Raw genomic sequence first — 18,954 nt, forward strand, 5'->3', positions numbered from 1 at the left:
TCTACTAAAATAACTTCAAATAGAAGCATGCCTGCGTATGGTTGTTTTCTAGACTCTACGATGAAGATGAAGGGGCAGCTGCAGTTGATGTCGTCGAGTGCACTAGAGAGCCGACTGCTTATGATCACCCGACCAATACCAACATAAAGTTCTGGGATTTGCCAGGCATAGGGACTCCAGATTACCCAGACCTGAAGACATACTGCGAGAAAACAGAGCTGGAGAAGTACCACACATTCCTAATTTTCACAGCCAGCCGATTCACCGAGAACGACTTGAATTTGGCCAAGAAAGTACGATCGATCGATAAGAAATTTTTTTTCATCCGCACGCAAATTGATGAAAATGTTCGAGCCGAAAGGCGGAAGCGATCATTCGACGAAGAAGCAATGTTAACAAAAATCCGACGCGACTGTTTGAAAAGTCTGGGTGACCTGCTAAGCAACGAGCAAGATATATTTTTGATCAGCAACCACGAGCCTGAAAACTGGGAATTTACTCGACTAACCGAGGCTATTCTAGATGCAGTGAGGAGATGTCAGCGAGAGGCATTGACGAGATACCAGCGATGGAGTATGACCTTGTCCCTCGGCAGAGTCATAACAAGATCGTTGAACGGAACTTTTCAAAGAAAAGTTGATGTTCTAAGAGGGCGCATATGGAAAGTTGCCTCATTATCCGGTGCTGCTGCAGCCATCCCGCTACCAGGATTGTCGTTTGCAGTTGATACCGGTCTAGTACTGAAGGAACTAATTTTCTACAGGAACCAGCTTGGTCTTCCTGAAACAGGATCCGCTGAATTTGCCAAACTCCATCTCACTACCAAAGAGGTTCTTAGCGATGATCGTACGATTACCGCACAGCTAAGGGGCGTTTTCGCACCTTACGTTGCAGAGGCTGCCGTCGAGGAAGTCACCCGTTATGTTCCGGTTATTGGTTTGGTCATAGCCAGTGGTATGTCGTTTGGGGCTACGTATTTTGCTCTGAGTAAACTCTTAACAAACGTTGAAGAAGCAGCAAAGTTAGTGCTGAAGGAGGCTGCCGCGAAGATAGCCGCCGACTTGGAACTTGAGCAGGATTGATTGAGTTTGTCAACTTGTAGATTGGATATTACAAGTCTACCAACATGACAAATGTGAATTCGCTGAACTAACTCAGGCCTTTCTTGACGCAAGGCCGGCATTTCAGACAGAGAGTCTAACCCTGTCCCTTAACGTTCTAACGAGTTTTGAAGAGAAAAGTCGAAGTTTTTCCGAGAACGCATCCGGATGGTCACCTCAGTATCTGTAGCTTATTGGGCTTACAACGAAAGAAATCGGCTTTTACAGAGCCCAGTTTGGTCTTGCTGAGCAAGGATGACCTTAATTTGTCAAGCTTACTGTTACCAACCAGGAGAAGGTTCGTTAGATTTGCTTGACCACACTGGAAAAACCGGGAACAACCAGGCCATAACGTGTTTTCTTTTTAGAAATGAGAACTCCCCAAGATTCAACACTAGGTTTGTTTCATTTTCGATTTGCAAGCCACGTGTGATACTCTACGCAGGAATAAGACCGGAACTGGTGTCAATCTCTGACACCCTTTGGAAACGATCTTTTTAATAGTCCTCTTTATTTTCTGACAATCTTGCCTGGGAAATACATCAAATAGTGCTGGCATTTCTGGTTGAAAATGGAATTTTAAACTTCAATCTACCTTTTTCTATTTTTAAATGTTCACTAGAGTTTTGACTGAATAGCAAGGTGCGAAATTTCAACAGATTCCAGTCATTTGTCATCGTCCCGTGACTGAGAAGGACCTTTCGACCCCAGTTGATCGTCATCACCCAGCCAAATATGTATTGTCTTGTCTTGTATTGTATCGTGTCTTTCCTTTACACTACTAACAGGGTTGTCGCTCATTTTTTAAGTTGGTGGGGATGTGCAAAAAGCAGCCGGGAAATCCAGCTATTGTGATATGGTTGATATGCTGTTTTCCTATCAAAGTAGCCGGGGATCTAATGCAGAATTTCCGGGAGAAAATTCCCGGGCCCCAGCCCTTATTGACAGCCCTGACTACTAGCATGTACTAGTACACACAATTATTTCTCTCAGATGTAGCACATAGTACTGCGGGTAAAACACGCGTGCGCGTTTGTCCCGCTCTGTGTATCCCTGGGGACCACAGTCTCGAAGGCTTTTTCAGAAGGTATTCATATTTCTCACAGTCTGGTATTTTTGCTAAAAGGGGGAGAAAACGTTTCACGATTTCTCTGCTACAAGCCTAGACGTACCTCGGGCTCGCTTCCAAACTTTCGGATATACCTGAACCGTTCGTTTATAGTAAAAATAGGAGATTCTTATTCCATGGTGATTTTGCGAGATTCTAAACTATTGGCTCGTTCTTTTGGGGCTGTTTTGGCTATTCGTGTTTCGTTTTAGGTATAATAGAATATGCGGAATTTCCGGTGCAAAATCAAATAGAACACTCAACATGATTTACAGAAATTGCCGAGTTCTTTTCGTAAATTTTGGGACAGCCTACCGAGCTTGTCCTTTTTTCTAGACATTTGAAAATTCCGGAAATTTCCTGTTCCACTTGACATTTCATTTCGCTCAGACTTCTGACCGAAATGAAATGACCAGTGGAACAGAAAAATTTTCGCAAATTCTCAGCTGTAGCGGAAAATACCTTTCCAATCGATAGAGGAAGAGGATATTCTCGATTGAGGAAATCTAACCGGAAGTTTTAGCTCAAATTACACTTATTCATAAAAAAAGAACACTTTTGACCTGAGACAGGAGGGAGGGGGCGTCTCGAAGCAAAACATCGGTTGAATCATCACTGCCAGTGTGACGTCACGTTTCGCTGGGATGAAATTCAAAATGGCCCCCAATGGGAGAAGTACAAGAGGTTGATAAAAATGCGGAATTTCGCTCCGATATTCTGCCCCATTTTCTTAGGTTCGTTAATGTGTGGTTTATATTACATTGAGGAATCTTTATGTTGTACTTTTTGGTGGCCAAAATTATCAAAAGGTAGATAATTTGATCGAGAACTTTCTGTTTTGAAGCCAATTTGTCGAGCAAAACTGTTAGCTGGTTGACCTTTCGAGGGCCACTGCATAGCGAAGCAGAGCCCTTTTGACCCAAGAATAGGAGGTTCGACAGAGGGTATACTTGGCTTCTTGTATGTGGAATTTCAGTTCTTCAGTGCTCGTGGTTCGTCTCATCAATCCCTTCAAAGTACAAAGAATGGCTGTAAGGAAAGAACAGCCATGTTTCAGATAGCCAGATTAGGTAAGTTTTCACCTTTGTCGTACTACAGTTTACATTTAGAGCAATATCCGTAATTTGGTTAATAGTTATGGCTTGATCAGTGATTCGGTTCTATTTTATTTTGATTTTATTTGAGACAGAGGAGCCTTAGTTTTCTTTTATATGCTAGGTCTGCAGCAAATATTATACCAAAAGACCATATGTTCTCTTGATTATACATAGTTGTATTGCATTAAAAACTCAGCTTTGTTCCTGGCCGGCGGCCTAAAATTTGTGACTAACTTTTCCCTGATTTTAGTTTGGAATTCGATATTTTAAAAATTGATGAATGCTGTTAATCCAATAGATCCATCAGAATCTATTGATTTGCAAGGTCATAATCAGCTAATAGTCCCCATTTGTTCATGTAAAAGTTGTAGCCCACTTGAAAAAGGTTATTAAAGACACTTCTTGTTTTTTTGCAGGGAATGTCACTGGAAGGAACATATCATAATGCACAAATTTCCTTCCAGAATGCCACACTGGGCAGCAGTTAGGGATTCTGATGAACATTTTTCCTTTGAAGGCTAATGCCCCCCCCCCCCCCTTCCATAAAGTTTTTAACTCACCTTAGTTTAGATTTTTAAAAATTTCTTTATCATCTGTCAAGGCATGCATACGAGAGCTATGATTTGTTTCATGTTTAGTCATGCTGTCAAATTTACAAGTTCCTGCTTCATTTTTGCACCCCCTTAAGTACTTTTCCACACCTCTAGTTAAACTCCCACTGATTATGACAGCCCAAGATATTTCCTTTAAAGGCACAGAGTCATACAAAGGCTTACCACAGCTTGATTGTCAGTACAAATCAATTGACAAGTTCAATTTGGAATTAATTTGAAATCCCAAATTTACGATAGTTTAATTAATTGGTGTGAAGTCAAAAAAAAAAAAAAGTGACTTTTCTGTTATATCAGCAACTAAAATAGATGTCACCAACCTTATTGATTTAAACACCATAATGAAGAAAAAGCTAGGGTGGTGAAATTCAACCATTTTTACACAAGGATAACTGAACATTGAGCTATGAAGACATAAAACAGAGCAAAAGAGGGGAAATTCTCTGGAGCTAACATCAAGGTTTTCAGCACTGACTGCTATCACACTAACCACAAATAAAACCACTAACAATGGATCAGGCATGACATGTATGGCCATATATGGTCAGAATGAGAGCATAGCTGCTAAGCACAGTGGAGGAGAATGAAGCTCATGGGCCTCCGGAGTCTGAGGGAGAAACTGATTCAGTCAATCAATCATTCCTTTGTTTGGTAATGCAGGTTTTATGAAAAGTAGCCTTCATTCGGTGTCCACTCCATGGACATTATCCATTCCGAAAAGGCAGGAACAGATAACGTCCAAGGACAAATGTGCAAGTGAAAATATTTGATGGATTAAATGGCACATATAGTCATAATTGAAACTATAGGCTGATGTGGACCTGTGAAGAGAAGATGATTATAAAAGCAGAATAAATAAAAAGAGCTAATAGGAATAAAACTTTGTTAAATTAAAAAATTTAATTAAATAGAATAAATGCCTGATTGTCTTTACAGCATTTCAGCATTCTAACACATTTCGTAGCATTTAATTTGTTGTAATTTATTTTGAGTGCTATGCTGCAGTAGCTATTTGGTGACATTTAGTGGAGGGTTGTTTTTTGGTTGGAATATGATGAGAACTTAAATGGATGAAAAGATGTAGAGATATTGCGATACGTTATACTGCACGTGCCCTAGCCCGTGTTATTTTGATCACCAGTTTGATTTCTGCCAATCAGATGCTTTGTATGATTATTTGATTTCATAACAATTAAAGCACAAGGACCGTCTGTATTTTTGGGAGCCTGCATTGTGTGTAACACTGGGTGAATAAATCACTTAAAGCTCTTTCTTTGTTGTACGTTATTACACATCGATTTCGCTACAAAAGACTACAATGCAGCCTTGAAATTCTTCGAGGCTCAAGAAATAGGAGCCATTACAACATGGCAATGCAGGACAAAAACAGCTTACTCAGGCTAACTCTAATTTGAACTTTGTTGTGAATATAAAATCACAACACTGAACACCACAATTGCAATGGACAGCAATAAGTCAACAGTTACAACGAGACAGGAAAAAAAGCCAACAAAGCTGCTGTACGATTAAAGCCAACAAATTTCAGCATACAGCGGACGCAATTAAAACACAAAAGGCAACGAAGTTGAAACACAAAGAATTGCAATTAAAGGCCTGATAACAACCACCAAAAGTGCTCTAAAACAGACAAAAACCGATCACATCGCAGGGAAATTTTGGTGGAATTCAAGAAATAAACAACATCTCAACACTCAAATGGATTGATGAGAGGAACGGCTGGTTCAATCGACACAGAGATACACGCGGATTATACGTATACTATCAACGCATAAAACCTCCTATTGATAAGACTATTGGTAAGACATTTAAGAGAGAAAACGCGAACGTTTTACGTTGACTTCTCTCGTCCCGTTTCCAAGATGGCGGTCCCGCCACTTACCCGCAACAAAATTCAGCAAGAATACACGATAACGCGCGCACAAAACTAAAACACATAATGCACTAACAACAAACTGTACACACCTACACTAAGTTAGAGAACAAAAGCGATATTAGGCCTGTTTTTTTGTCTTTCTTAACCTCTGTTGTCCTTCTTCGATGGCGTAATCTGAATAGGCTACTCGAAGCGCTCGCTCGTTGCTATGTGACGTCACACTGGCAGCGATGAGTCGGTCACGAATCAATACCGGAAAACAATGGGGTCACCCCCTCCGTCCTGACCTGAGACCAGCGCTCAAAATAGTCTGGATCGAGCCTCTAAACTTGAGTTTCAAAGTCGCGTTCGGTGCAACATCAAGGGCTTGACTGGCTGTGCACGATGTTCCCGTCAAAACTTTCCCAAAGGAACGCATATACAGAACGCGGAAAACCGTGTTCTATCATTCAGCTATCATTGGTGAACATCTATTATATTCGGAGTATTCCTTTTCCGGAAAAGTCCCATAAAAAGGCGCCTTACATAGATTTTTATTTGCTAAGGCCTTTGCAATTTAAACTTCAAGTAATTGTAATAATCATAGAAATTACAATTTCCTCGATTGTGATTGGTTTTAAACACTTCTATTTTCCACTAATTCACTTGCCAAGTTGTTATCAGACAATTAAGTAAACGAATCACATTCAAAGTATTTAAAATCAACAAATCGCATTCAAAGTTGTAGTTTAAATCAACCAACCACAGTTTCAGAGCGACATAAAACAATTTACGCTTCCTTTGGCAGTCTTTTACAGAAAAATTTATCGTCTTTTTATGACTTGGCTTTTCTTCTTTTCTCGGAAATTGTAATTTTTACGAATAATCAGTAATAAGACTTCGTGTCGTCCATCATACTCATATCACTTGTGTGATTACAGACCGGTTTGGACTCCACTCAGTCCAATTACTATCACTTGTCATAAATTGGTGTTACTATCTCAATTTCTATTGGCTACAGACACGCAGCTCAGCACTGTTTTCGTGATGTCATATCTACAGGCAATAGTTTTTATACGCGCAGAAGTGACGTCACTTTGTAGACAACAGTTATGCACGCGCGAGAAACACGTTTGTTATGCCCAAGCTCTGCAAGAATTCTTTTACCGAACGTTTCCCCCAAACGGTTGTCAGATCAGTCATAAGTATAATTTCAAGTTCTAAAACATGCTTTTAGAGTGGCCTTTTGTAAAATTTTTGTGGAAACTTTTAGGTTGCAAGTTTACGAATAAAATTGTTTACAAGTTGATGTCGATGTAGAATGTTAAGCTTCTTGTACACCCTCTTGCTTTTTTAAAAAAGCTCGAACATATGCATGATAAAGCAATTATTGAATTGGGTTTGTGTTATCCGCCTCAGCAGCAGGCTTTGGCAGATAACACAAAACCTCAAATCTCGGCCATAATAATTCTAGCAATCATGCGATTGCATTGTAAGCCTGGCCCGCCTAGATTAGCCTTAGCTACCTGCGGGTCAACCAACCTTTTATTGTAATCGGTTTTCATAATAAAATTGTTCTTCTTTTCTTCTTTCTCAGCTTCATCCAATAATTGTTAATTATAATGTAAGTACGTTCACTTACTTTTGCTCTTCAGACTCCGTGACGACGATAAAGGGGCAGCTCCAGTTGATGTCACCGAGCGCACCAGGGAGCCGACTCCCTTTGATCACCCGACCAATACCAACATTAAGTTCTGGGATTTGCCAGGAATAGGGACTCCAGATTACCCAGACCTGGAGACATACTGCGAGAAAGTACAGCTGGAGAAGTACCACACGTACCTAATCTTCACAGCCACCCGATTTACCACGAACGACTTGGAACTGGCCAAGAAAGTACGATCGATTGACAAGAAATTTTTCTTCATTCGCACAAAAATTGATGAAAGTGTTCGAGCCGAGAGCCAAAAGCGATCGTTCGACGAAAAATCAATGTTAGCGAAAATCCGATGCAACTGTCGGGAAAGTCTGGGTGACCTGCTGACCGACGAGCAAGATATATTTTTGATCAGCAACCACGAGCCCGAAAACTGGGAGTTTGCTCGACTAACCCAGGCCATTCTAGATGCATTGACGAGATACCAGCGAGAGAGTATGACCTTGTCTCTCGGCAAAGTCATAACAAGATCGTCGAATGAAATTTTCCAAAGGAAAGTTGATGTTCTGAGAGGGCGCATATGGAAAATTGCCTCATTATCTGGTGCCGTTGCAGCCGTTCCAGTTCCAGGATTGTCGTTTGCCGTTGATAGTGCTCTAATTCTGAATGAACTAAGCTTGTACAGGACCCAGCTTGGACTTCCAGAAAAAGGTTCCACTGAATTTACCAAACTCCATCTCGCCACCAAAGAGAAAGTTATTATTGTTGGCCTTGCCACTGCAGCACAGCTGAGCGCATTTTTGGCACCCTGTGCTGCAGAGGCGGCTGTCGAGGAAGCCACCCGTTATATTCCGGTTATGGGTTTGGCCATAGCCAGCGGTATGTCGTTTTTTACTACGTATTATGGTCTGAGTAAACTCTTAACAAATGTTGAAGAAGCTGCAAAGTTAGTGCTAAAGGAAGCTGTTGAGAAGACAGCCGCCGATTTCGAACTGGAGGTTGATTGAGTTTGTTAACTTGTAAGTCTAATATGCGCGACTTGACTGCAGTTATTTGGCATACGAATCATAGAATCTTGTAATACGATTTGTGTAAACTTGTGTCCGAGAGCGGGCTCTTCCAAAAGTAAAAGCAGTTCAATTTGCCCCCATACGGTCAGTGATTAGAAGAAACCCTGTTTTGGTCATCGGTGTGTTACTTTCGTGCATGTCTATTTATACGAACGACTAGCTTTTGTTACCGTTAATTTATGAGCAAATCATCTGAATTAATGATTCTAAAACGTCTATACATTCCACCTTTTGCCACTTACATTTAAGAGAGATATTCAGTGAACGGCCAAAGTACTGCTAACAAAGTCTGAGATTATGTACCTTCGCACGTCAAGAAGATTGTAAGATAAAATACATGAACTAATTATACGAGTTTTTCGAGATTCGTAGAACTATGTTGACTTACTAAAACAGTACATCTGTAAATCTTCTTTTTCTTTTTTTCTTTGCCGTTGATGCCGCTTTAGCACTGAAGGAAGTCAGCTTCCACAGGAACCAGTTTAGTCCTCCGAAATAGGATCCGCTGAATTCGCCAAGCTCTATCTCACCACCAAAAAGGTTCTACCAAAGCTGCACAGCTGAGCGCGGTTAGTTGGCACCCTATGCCGCCGATTCGATCATCGAGGAATTCACTCGTTTTATTCCATTTGTGGGTTTAGTCGTAACCAGTAGCATGCCGTTTAGTGCCTCGTGTCATGCTTTGAGTAGCTGCCGAAAAGACACACCCCGGATCGGAAGTGAAAGATTTGTTAAGCTTCACTTAAACATTTGAATTCACAAGTGTTAAGTGCATATATGAACAAGGCAGCCTGCATGTGCCAACATTGTCGACTTGATAGCTGTTATTTTGTATACGATTCGTGGAATCTCGATTCCGAAACTCTTGTTCTTCCTTTCACGGTAGAATAAGACATAATTCTGAAAAGCTTTCACTAACTATTCTAGGGCAGCCTCTGCTGGCAGTACTTTGGCCTTTTTACCAGTAGAAAATGTGTCCATTCAGTGGCGCAAAAAATTGTGCTAACTACCAGTTCGACAGACAGAAGCATTTAACCTTTTTGGTCGTAAATCAAAAGTAAACAAATTAAATTGTCAAGGAAAAGAGGCGATTTATATTTGTGTACACAGACATGTACAAAAATAATTAACCGCTGACCAACTCAACGTTTGTTCTAAAACTTTGATTTATAGCGTAAACCGGGCCTGTTTTGATTTCAGAGAGCCTGAGGTGCTCATGAGCACATGATATACGTTTAACATGAGTTGATATAGCGCTAGGTTACAGCTTAAATACGTTATGTTTACAGTAAAACAAATAAACTGGTCCCTAAGTTAAATTAAGTTTGAGCTTTTTAAGACGTTTCGATACGTTTTCAATTGCAGAATTCTGGAAACCGCTGTCTAGGCAAACCAAAAATAAAGTAGGTTAGAAAGTAAATTGATAGTGTAAATGCAAAAACACTAGAGTTTACTTTTGTACATCGATTGCACACGTTTAGACAAGAGAGAATTGTTGTTTTCATTTTTATTATCATTATTATTATTTTTTTTGTATTACTAGACGAAATATTAACCCCTGTAAAGAATGATGATTAAAAGTTAGGAATGTTAGAAAGTAAATTACTCGTGTAAGTGCAATAACACTGGAGTTAACTTTATACAAGTTTAGACAAGAAAGACTTTTTGTTTTAATTTTTTTTTTTTATTTTTGTACAGACTAGACGAAAGATCAACCTTTGTAAAGAAAGACACAAATTAAAAGTTAAAAAGAGTATAAAAATTACCTGGTAAATGGAAGTTGATATTTTCCTGATAAATTTAAGAAAGAAATATTTGTTTATATAAGCATATGTTAGGAACAATACCACGATGCTGTAGAAGTAAAATGAAAGGAGCACAGAAGCACAGTGCAGTGGAATTAACGATCTCTTCCTGGTTGGGTATGGTGGAGAGAGCAGATCTTGCAGGGTTCAGCTTCATCACGAACACTACATAAAGCCATGATCACCCCTGGTTTGTAGACTGTCAGCAGTCTCTCTCATCACCCAAGTTTAGTAGCGCGCATTGGATCTGGCGAGCGGTGAAGTCGCGAGCTGCGAGAAACGCAGCCTTATTTCTCCCTCTCCCCAATTCCTCCTCGTTCACGCTTGCACTTTACGTGATAGCTCTAGCGCTCCTTCGCGCGAGAGATCGAGGGAGTGATGGGGCGGCGGAGTGGGGGAGAAGTGACAACTGCGTGCAATCATAACCGTGGTAAAACGTGAAAAATAAGAAGATTCTGTTCCGATAAGGTTTTATTTTGAGAGTTCAAAGATGTTAGAATTGGGGATTCTTTTTTGGGGCGAAGAGGTGTGGGGACTGTTCCAGAAAACCGATTTATTTAGTGGTTCCTAAAACTATTTGTACTATTTAGTAAAGTGATTTAGTAAAACTCACAGCCTCACAAAAAAAATTTAAAAAACTTACCAGCTTCGGGCTCTCAAAATAGAAACCTTATATGTAACGAGCTTTTCTCGTTTGTTTGTTTCCTTTTCTACGTTCGACACGCAGTGTATCTTGTTTGACTTTTCCTCACGAGTTGGCCGGGGTATTGTTGTGTTCAGAGGTACAAGGATAAGCTGAAGGATTGACCAGGTAGACTGTTCGGGCTCACCTCGACTGTTACTGAACTTCAGTTTATTCACAATGGCAAGCTTTGCAGAAAATGCATTTTGTCTAATTTCACTTCGTCAAGGTTATTTGTAATTAGTTTTTGGGCATCAAAATATCCAGCAAACAGTGCTAAAACTGCTACAACAAGGGTATTGGCTCTTCCTTCGGTGAAGAAATGAAAACCTTGTGCGACTAAAAAAAAACCTTGGCGTGTTTGGTTTAAAGGTCAAAATATAAAGAAGTTAGAAAAGTAAAAATTAGTTTACGATTTACTGTTTACGCAGAGAAAGAAATGACTGTTGATGAAATGTTTTGGCACAGGCACAGTAAGATACTTTTTGGCTAAAATATCAAGTTGCTATGCCTTGATGCAAACAGTTATGCTTAATTAACTTACTTCACAGAAACACAGGAAGATATGTGTATAATTTAACTTTTATAGTTAAGTCTTTGTTTTCGTTTCTCCTAACCAATTCAAGGAGATAAGATATTTTCTTGGAACTACAGGCATTAAAAAATAGTGGCAGCTTTGGTCTAAAAACTAATAGATAACAGATGATATAACAACACAGAATATGAACAAAAAAATTGAACCATAACAGGGCAGATTGACTGTAAAGGTTATATACAGAAGAATGCACCTCAATCCACAAGGATAGCAGTGGCTTCTGATGTTTTGAATTCATATCTGAGTGAATTTCCAGTGATAAAAATGGTTGTAATAACTAAGGTTTTCGATAAACAATTAAGAATAAAAAGCAGCGATATTAAAGAATGACGTTTCGACGGCTCCATGCCATCAATCTCAAATTCAAATAAGATACGTTATGTGAGTTCGTTATATAGTGAATGTACGTGTGAAGGTCTCAGTGCATATGATTAAGAGATAAAAATATTTTCTTTTTATTCATCGATTATTTTTATCTCTTAATCATATGCACTGAGACCTTTACACGTACAATCACTATATAACGAACTCACATAACGTATCTTATTTGAATTTGAGAATGATGGCATGAAGCCGTCGACACGTCATTCTTTAATATCGCTGCTTTTTACTCTTAATAAAAATGGTTGTTTAATCTTGTTTGCACTGATTCATAACTTATCAAGTAAATAACTCGGAAAGCATCCTCCAAAATAATAAAAAAAATGATATCTTTGAAATCTTTCTAATTTGAATTACCACCACTCAATTTATCCATATGTGTCAATCCCTTGGTTTCATAAACTCCCTTTTCGTTTTCTTTGCTGGTTGGTCTATCGGGGTCTGTCTGCCTCAAAAATATCACCCACTGAGGATCGTTTCCTTTGTGTTGAGAATTTCTTGGCTACAACAATATTGAATACGAACCAAAAAAATGACCACCTCCCAGTTGGTTTGTTAGCTCGGTTGGTAGAGCACTGCACCGTGACATGTATTGCAGAGGTCATGGGTTCGACTCCCACAAAACCCGGAATCAAGCTTTCGCTGGATGAGCCAGTGTAATATTCCAGGTCCCTGCATTTGAACTGTGTACCTTTTTTGCCATTTCCTCATCTGAAACAGTTACTTCTCTTTCTCGTTCCTTTGATCTTGTCATGTCTCCTCAATTAACATCTCTTTAAACATTTTCTGTTGAAACATTTGAACAGCAATAAGGCAATTGTTCATGATAACAACCAGTTATGTTCATGAATAGCCCGCCTAGATTAGCACTTGCTATCCGCAGGCCAAATAACATGTAAATTTTAAAATGAAAGAAAATAAAGATTATTGCTGTTGTTGTTGTTGTTGTTGTTGTTGTTGTTGTTGTTGTTCGCAAGCTAGAATAACTTTTGTTTGGGATACCTGTGTTATCCCACACTAATGTCATCAGGTTGTAAGTCTGTTAAGCGCAGGTAAATATGTAGGTGTCGCACTTTCTATTAAATTTTGCGAGCACAATAAAAGTTTTTGGTTTATCAAGAACGTTTGTCTAACTTGTTGGCGAACTATTAACAACTAGTGAATAACATGAAAGACAAACCGTGGTTTGTTATTGTTAAAATTGTTTTCTTTTAGAAATCCAGCGAGTACCTCTGGAGAAGTTGTGACTGCGTATCAAAGTACTGGGATTGTTCTTTGGTCGAGTTATAAAGGTTTTTAGTAGTGATGCAGTTATATTTACCAATTACTCCATTTCCCTCTTCCTGGTACGCGGCGTCAGTAAGGGTTCTCGATTTCAATCGTCTTGAAGGCCTCAGTTAATAGATCTTAGCACTGTTACCCTAACTATACAAGAGCAAGTTACTGGCTCATGGCGACGTGATCTCATGACTCTACCCTCATAGTTCATAAACTCCCAATGACATAGCTTAGCTTGTTGTCCCTTGGTGTTGCTGCAGGACGTTCTCGGCAAACTGCTGCAACCGCCACCTGAAGAATCCATCAACGACGCAATCAAACGTCTGCATAACATCGGAGCTCTTGACGCTAATGAGGTAATATAAGCCGCTGGGGAACTGGTGTCAGCCACTACAACGCTTGAACACTTAACTTAAATAGTCTTTTCTTATTTTCAATACATTTATCCGTCACTCTTTGAGTTGTAGAAAACCTCTAAATAGTATTTTTTTTGTTTTTAGAAGTTCTCGAAATTAAATCTTACTAAGGCTCAAAAACAAAGAAGTGCTCATAAACAACGTTACGCATTGTAAACTGGGAAAAAGGAACGAGGCGGCGTACTAAGTTTCTTAACAAGCTGGGGTTATTGTCTAAAAGAACATTCAGTTGTTAAATTCGAAAAAGACTCGTTATTGTCCACGCTAAGATTGTCTGCCACTGTCTTTTTCATCTGATAAAGTTCAGAATGATGTTGATGTAATATAAATGCTCTGTTTCAGAATCTGACCTCGCTGGGTTATCACTTAGCAGCGCTGCTTGTTGATGTGAGGTAGATTATCCCCAACACTATTTAACATGTTCGGCTTCCTCTTGTATGTATTGATCTTGTGAGGTAGAGGGTTTAAAGCTGCCGCTAAGCACGTGAACGAGATTTGCAACGTGACCAAATCGTACTTTCTGGGGAAATGTTCAACTCAGTGAATAAAACAAATCTTCACGAACTTTAGGGGAAATTTTCAGCTGTTGCGTCGCCTTTTCTGAGGAGACCGTCGTTTTTCAGCGTCCACTAACTACTTGATAGGATTGATTCAGGATCCCTGTTTCATTCTCATGTGAAGAACCACGGTCGCACAAACGACCGGATAACGAGCCTAACCACGCGATAATTCAAGCTTTGGAGAGCTTGTTCTGAGGTACAATCTTGAAACCTATGGAAAGCGCGCTTTTTTACCTGATCTTTGTTGCCCTCTATGCGGTTTTAAATATATTACTAAATTATTGTATCAGTAAAGCAATGTTTTTTTTTTTTTTTGTTTAAGTAGTTTTGTTATGCGCTACTGGTTTAGTAGTAGAAATGGCGTTATAGAAATAAAGAGAATTATTATTATTACTTTTAGCGTCGACAAACTGATGCTGTTAGGCGCCATATTTGGATGCCTGGATCCAGTGTTGACGATTGGAGCGATACTCAGTTATAGATCACCGTTTGTAAGTATAAAAGAGGAATAAATTGTATTCATGCTTGCGTTATACCTAACGCTCGATATTAATACGACTTCTTTATTTCTTATCAAGTCAGCACCTTTTGACAAGAGAGAAGAAGCAATAAGAAGAGACAAGAAATGGCTGTTGGTAATAGTGATCACCTGACTCTCCTAAAGAGCTAAAAGGTACGTTATGCTTACGCTTAGTTGTCGGGCGGGTCGTAATACGGTAGCCCGCTGCTTTCTAGGCGTATTTAGGGCAATATGAACGGAAAAATGGCCCTTCTCGTTTACGTCTGTTAAACAGGTTATGTACAGGAAGCCTAGTGGCTTGGGAAAGGATGGGTTGGAAACATTCTTTCAATACTGACTGTCACGTTCTTTTTCTGCTCCCTGAGTTTCAAATAACCTTATAACAAAATATTTCCTTGGCCAACTCTCTCCCAGACATGGCGTTTGTTATTCGCTATTCAGTCGGTCATGTTCCTTCCAGCTACATACAATTCGTACTGTTATAATATTTCCTATGGCTGCGCATAAAAACCCTGGCGACTAGCAAAACAGATCTACTGTTAAACCAATAGCCTGCTGGTAACATCATTTGTGCAGTGGCAAAGTTTTCCTGGTAAGTCACACCGTCACGGGTGGGGTGTGAGTTAAGGCAATAATACCCCTGATGTAGTCTTTGGGCGGGGAGAGAGTGATAAGGCTTAACGTCATTGGGGAAAAACATCTTTAAGGTGACTCAAAGATGTGTGTTTCCTCCGATCTGAAGGACAAGTTAATTTAAACTGCGTGAAACTGTTACCAATCCAACACTTTGCTAAATTGTCTTTGTTTACAGAAGCAAATTTCTTGCTGAGAAAAAAAGAGAATCAAGTTGGTGCTGATTTTTGTATCTATTTTTTCAGAAGCTGTCCCAGTAGATGCCAAGGCAACCGAACTTAAGTTTTGGACCAAGAATGACAGACGTGTTAGAACAGCTTGCGTTACTGGTTAAGCGCGCGACCGAAAACTACGCAAAGCGTTGCGTGACTATCCGAAGACTCAACTTCTAACTCTTAAGAACTCTTTTGTTAAACAAAATACAAAAATAAAATAATACTAATACTAACACTGACACTGACACTGACACTGACACTGACACTGACACTGACACTGACACTGACACTGACACTGACACTGACACTAACACTAACAAACACTAACACTAACACTAACACTAATACTAACACTAACACTAACACTCACACTAGCACTAACACTAAAACTAACACTGATGATGATAATAATGAAAACAACAATAATTATAATGACATCAAAATAAATAAACAAACAATATACTTTTTCTTTGCTGTTTTGTTACCTGTTGTTTAGTTTCCCCTGCTGCAAAGTTTATAAATAAGTATTCCATTTTTTTCAGGTGTTCGTCCATCCTAAGTCAGGTAATTTTCAAGTAAACAATTTTGGCAGCCCATATCTTGTTTATCACGAGGAAGTGAAGACTTGCAAGGTTAATAAGTATTTCGTGTTTTCTCTTGACCGGCTGATGGGTAATTCATGTACTCCAACATGGTGTCTTTTTGCGACAAGTGTACATCCGGGACTGCAGCATGGTGTCAGTGTACCCATTGCATCTATTCTGTTGAGACAGTGTATCCGTAAACGTGGAGAAAGGTTAGTAGTTAATTGGTGTCCCGAATTAGTCTACAGAGGGTAAACACATTGACGCTTAAATAAAGGCTTTAAGACCGAGCGACCGACTGACTGACCTAATGAGACGTTACTTCCCATCGAATGTTCAGATCTTTGTTTAAGTGAAAACCAACATCACCGTACCACAGTTTCTAACCGTGAGTTTCAACCTCAGAAATCGAGGTTGCGACTCGAACATTCGTTAACGAGCAGAAAAGAGAAAAAGTGGTTTGTTGATAAGAAAGCACAGCGCAGCTCTTGTGAATGAAATACAAACGTCTCATAGAAATATGTTGCCTTCTCACACGCATCAACTCGATAGGATATCGTGCTAACGTCAAAGGCGATAAAAAGAAAATGATTGACTAGCTATATATTGTGCTGCCTGAGGCGAAGTCCGCTTTTGTTTAATCAAAAAATACCGTCTTACATACGCTATTCACATAGCATACAATAGCTTTATTTGTACCCAACAATTGTTAGGAATAAATTGTACCAATTTAAAAATTATATAGAGTGCAGGCTGCCCTTAATAACCATAAGGGGCTAAAAAGATAGGGCAGCCACACTTATGTGATTAATTAATAAATTAACACATTTTAGTTTAGTCAGGTTTACGGTTACCACCTATCACCATCTTCATCATCATCATCAGCGTTATCATTATTTTCGGCGATAATAATGATGGCGCCAACAATCAGTTGGTTCAAGAACTTTCCTTAAAATGACACTACCTTATCGGCAGAAAAATCTTACTTAAAACAAAAATAATAGACGTTAACTTTTCAGACTCTACGTTAAGATTAAGTATTTCCTCCACGACGAGCGAAATTCACTATACTCTGACCTTTAGAAAAAATATCTTTTTTCAAACATTTTTCTCACCGTAAAAACCCTGTCCAATTTCGAATTAGGGCCAGCCAATTCCAATGAAAGCTCAGTACTAAGCAGTATTTTCGAAGAGAAATGTTTGCAAAGTGTTATTAATGTTTGAGTCTGTGCTGGAATGATATGTTACAAAGTGACCATTTCAGTCATAGCTACTGTGCAGTACTTTCGAAGAGAAATGTTTGCAAGGTAGTATTAGCTTTTGAGGCTGTGCCTGAATGATATCTTAAGTGTGACCATCTCAGTCTTAGCTACTGGGTAGTGCCTCCCTATGAGGCCATTAGTTTTACCTTGCTTTGAAAACTAAAATTTAGATTACAGTGGAACCCCGTTAATACGGACACCAAGGGGACATGCCAAAATGTCCGTATTAACGGGGTGTCCGTATTAAGCGGGGTCCTCGGAAAAGTCAGGGACACGTGTTTTATCGATACAAACACTAAGGCCGACACTTGTACGGCGACAAAACGTTGTAATTGTACTGTAAATTACAAATCATTAACTGTATCACTCTCGGTGAAATTTTGCCTTTGCAACTAGAACCAGATAATGGTGAGGACAAAAAACGCCGTCGCCGTGCTAAAGGAAAGTCGAGTTATCGGCCACATTCCATATAACCTCGCAAACACCAAAAACCGCACTGGTATAGTCACCCATTTTATTTCAAAGCCCACTAATCGAGGATCAGTTGAAGTATGTGGAAACGCAGTTAATCGGGGTGGAGGCCTTGGTATGGAAATACCGTGTGTTTATATTTTTGATGGTCCTAGGAAGCACGTGGATTTACTTGAACAATTAATAGACGTTGGCAACAACCCAGCAATACGAACGGAGGCCGATGCTGATAGTGGCAAGCATAAGACGTCAAAGAGGAAGGCTACAAGCAAGGACTGTAGCAAAAGACCAAGAAAGTGAAACTTTTGTGTAAGCGTATCAGGCAGAAAACTTGATATAAGGACTGCAGACTGGGTAATGCACCGGAAGAAAGAACTGGTCAAATGCGTCATGCTATTTTGACACAGTTTCATTTCGTAATAAAATTGTATTAACCCGCCGAAATCTGTCATAATTTGACCAGGGTACAAAATCTCTAATTAGCACATAATCCTGACAATGACAATAGACAATGCACAGATACAAACAGTGTCCGTAAAGCGGGGTTGACGATGTATAACGGTTTGTCGCTCGGGACACAGAAAAGTGTCCGTTGTCCGTATTAACGGGTGTCCGTAATAAGAGGGTTAATTTTAGAAAAAATATATGAGCTTTTCGTCGGGGAAAACGAAACTGTCCGTAATATCGGGGTGTCCGTATTAAGCGGGTGTCCGTAGGGCGGAGTTCCACTGTATTATATTTTATCTCGGTTACAGTAGGGAGTGGGATGTGATAAACTTTACTAAATTGTTTCGATCTTTGTACGCAGGTGGCTACCCTTGCACGTGAAGTGAGAACAGAGCTGGGCCGATTACTTGAAAGGAAGATAGAAAATACCAGCTTTGACCTTGCGAGCTGTGCGCAAGGAAGCAGGATTATTGATGCTATTGTGCAGCTGATATCCACTCGGTAACAATATGAGCCACGGATTTGATTATCAACATGTCAATCAAAATATCACCCATTCAAAGCTGAGGCTTGGGTTTCTAATGAACAT

At 39.6% G+C, this 18,954-nt stretch overlaps 2 protein-coding genes across 2 annotated transcripts in view; both read left to right on the plus strand.

Moving 5' to 3' along the window:
- LOC145485142 (interferon-inducible GTPase 1-like) overlaps positions 1–2,435 on the plus strand; it is a 7,976-nt gene extending 5,541 nt beyond the window's left edge. The window contains exon 2 of the mRNA XM_081463837.1: positions 24–2,435. Coding sequence (XP_081319963.1) covers positions 24–1,082 — 1,059 coding nt within the window. The 3' untranslated portion in view covers positions 1,083–2,435. The remainder of the gene's footprint in view (positions 1–23) is intronic.
- LOC145467211 (interferon-inducible GTPase 1-like) overlaps positions 1–10,278 on the plus strand; it is a 62,815-nt gene extending 52,537 nt beyond the window's left edge. The window contains exon 2 of the mRNA XM_081450790.1: positions 7,445–10,278. Coding sequence (XP_081306916.1) covers positions 7,445–8,453 — 1,009 coding nt within the window. The 3' untranslated portion in view covers positions 8,454–10,278. The remainder of the gene's footprint in view (positions 1–7,444) is intronic.
- The last annotated feature ends 8,676 nt before the right edge of the window (positions 10,279–18,954 follow it).

This window comes from Orbicella franksi, chromosome 1, assembly GCF_964199315.1.
Source record: "Orbicella franksi chromosome 1, jaOrbFran1.1, whole genome shotgun sequence".
NCBI classification, from domain to species: Eukaryota; Metazoa; Cnidaria; class Anthozoa; order Scleractinia; family Merulinidae; genus Orbicella; species Orbicella franksi.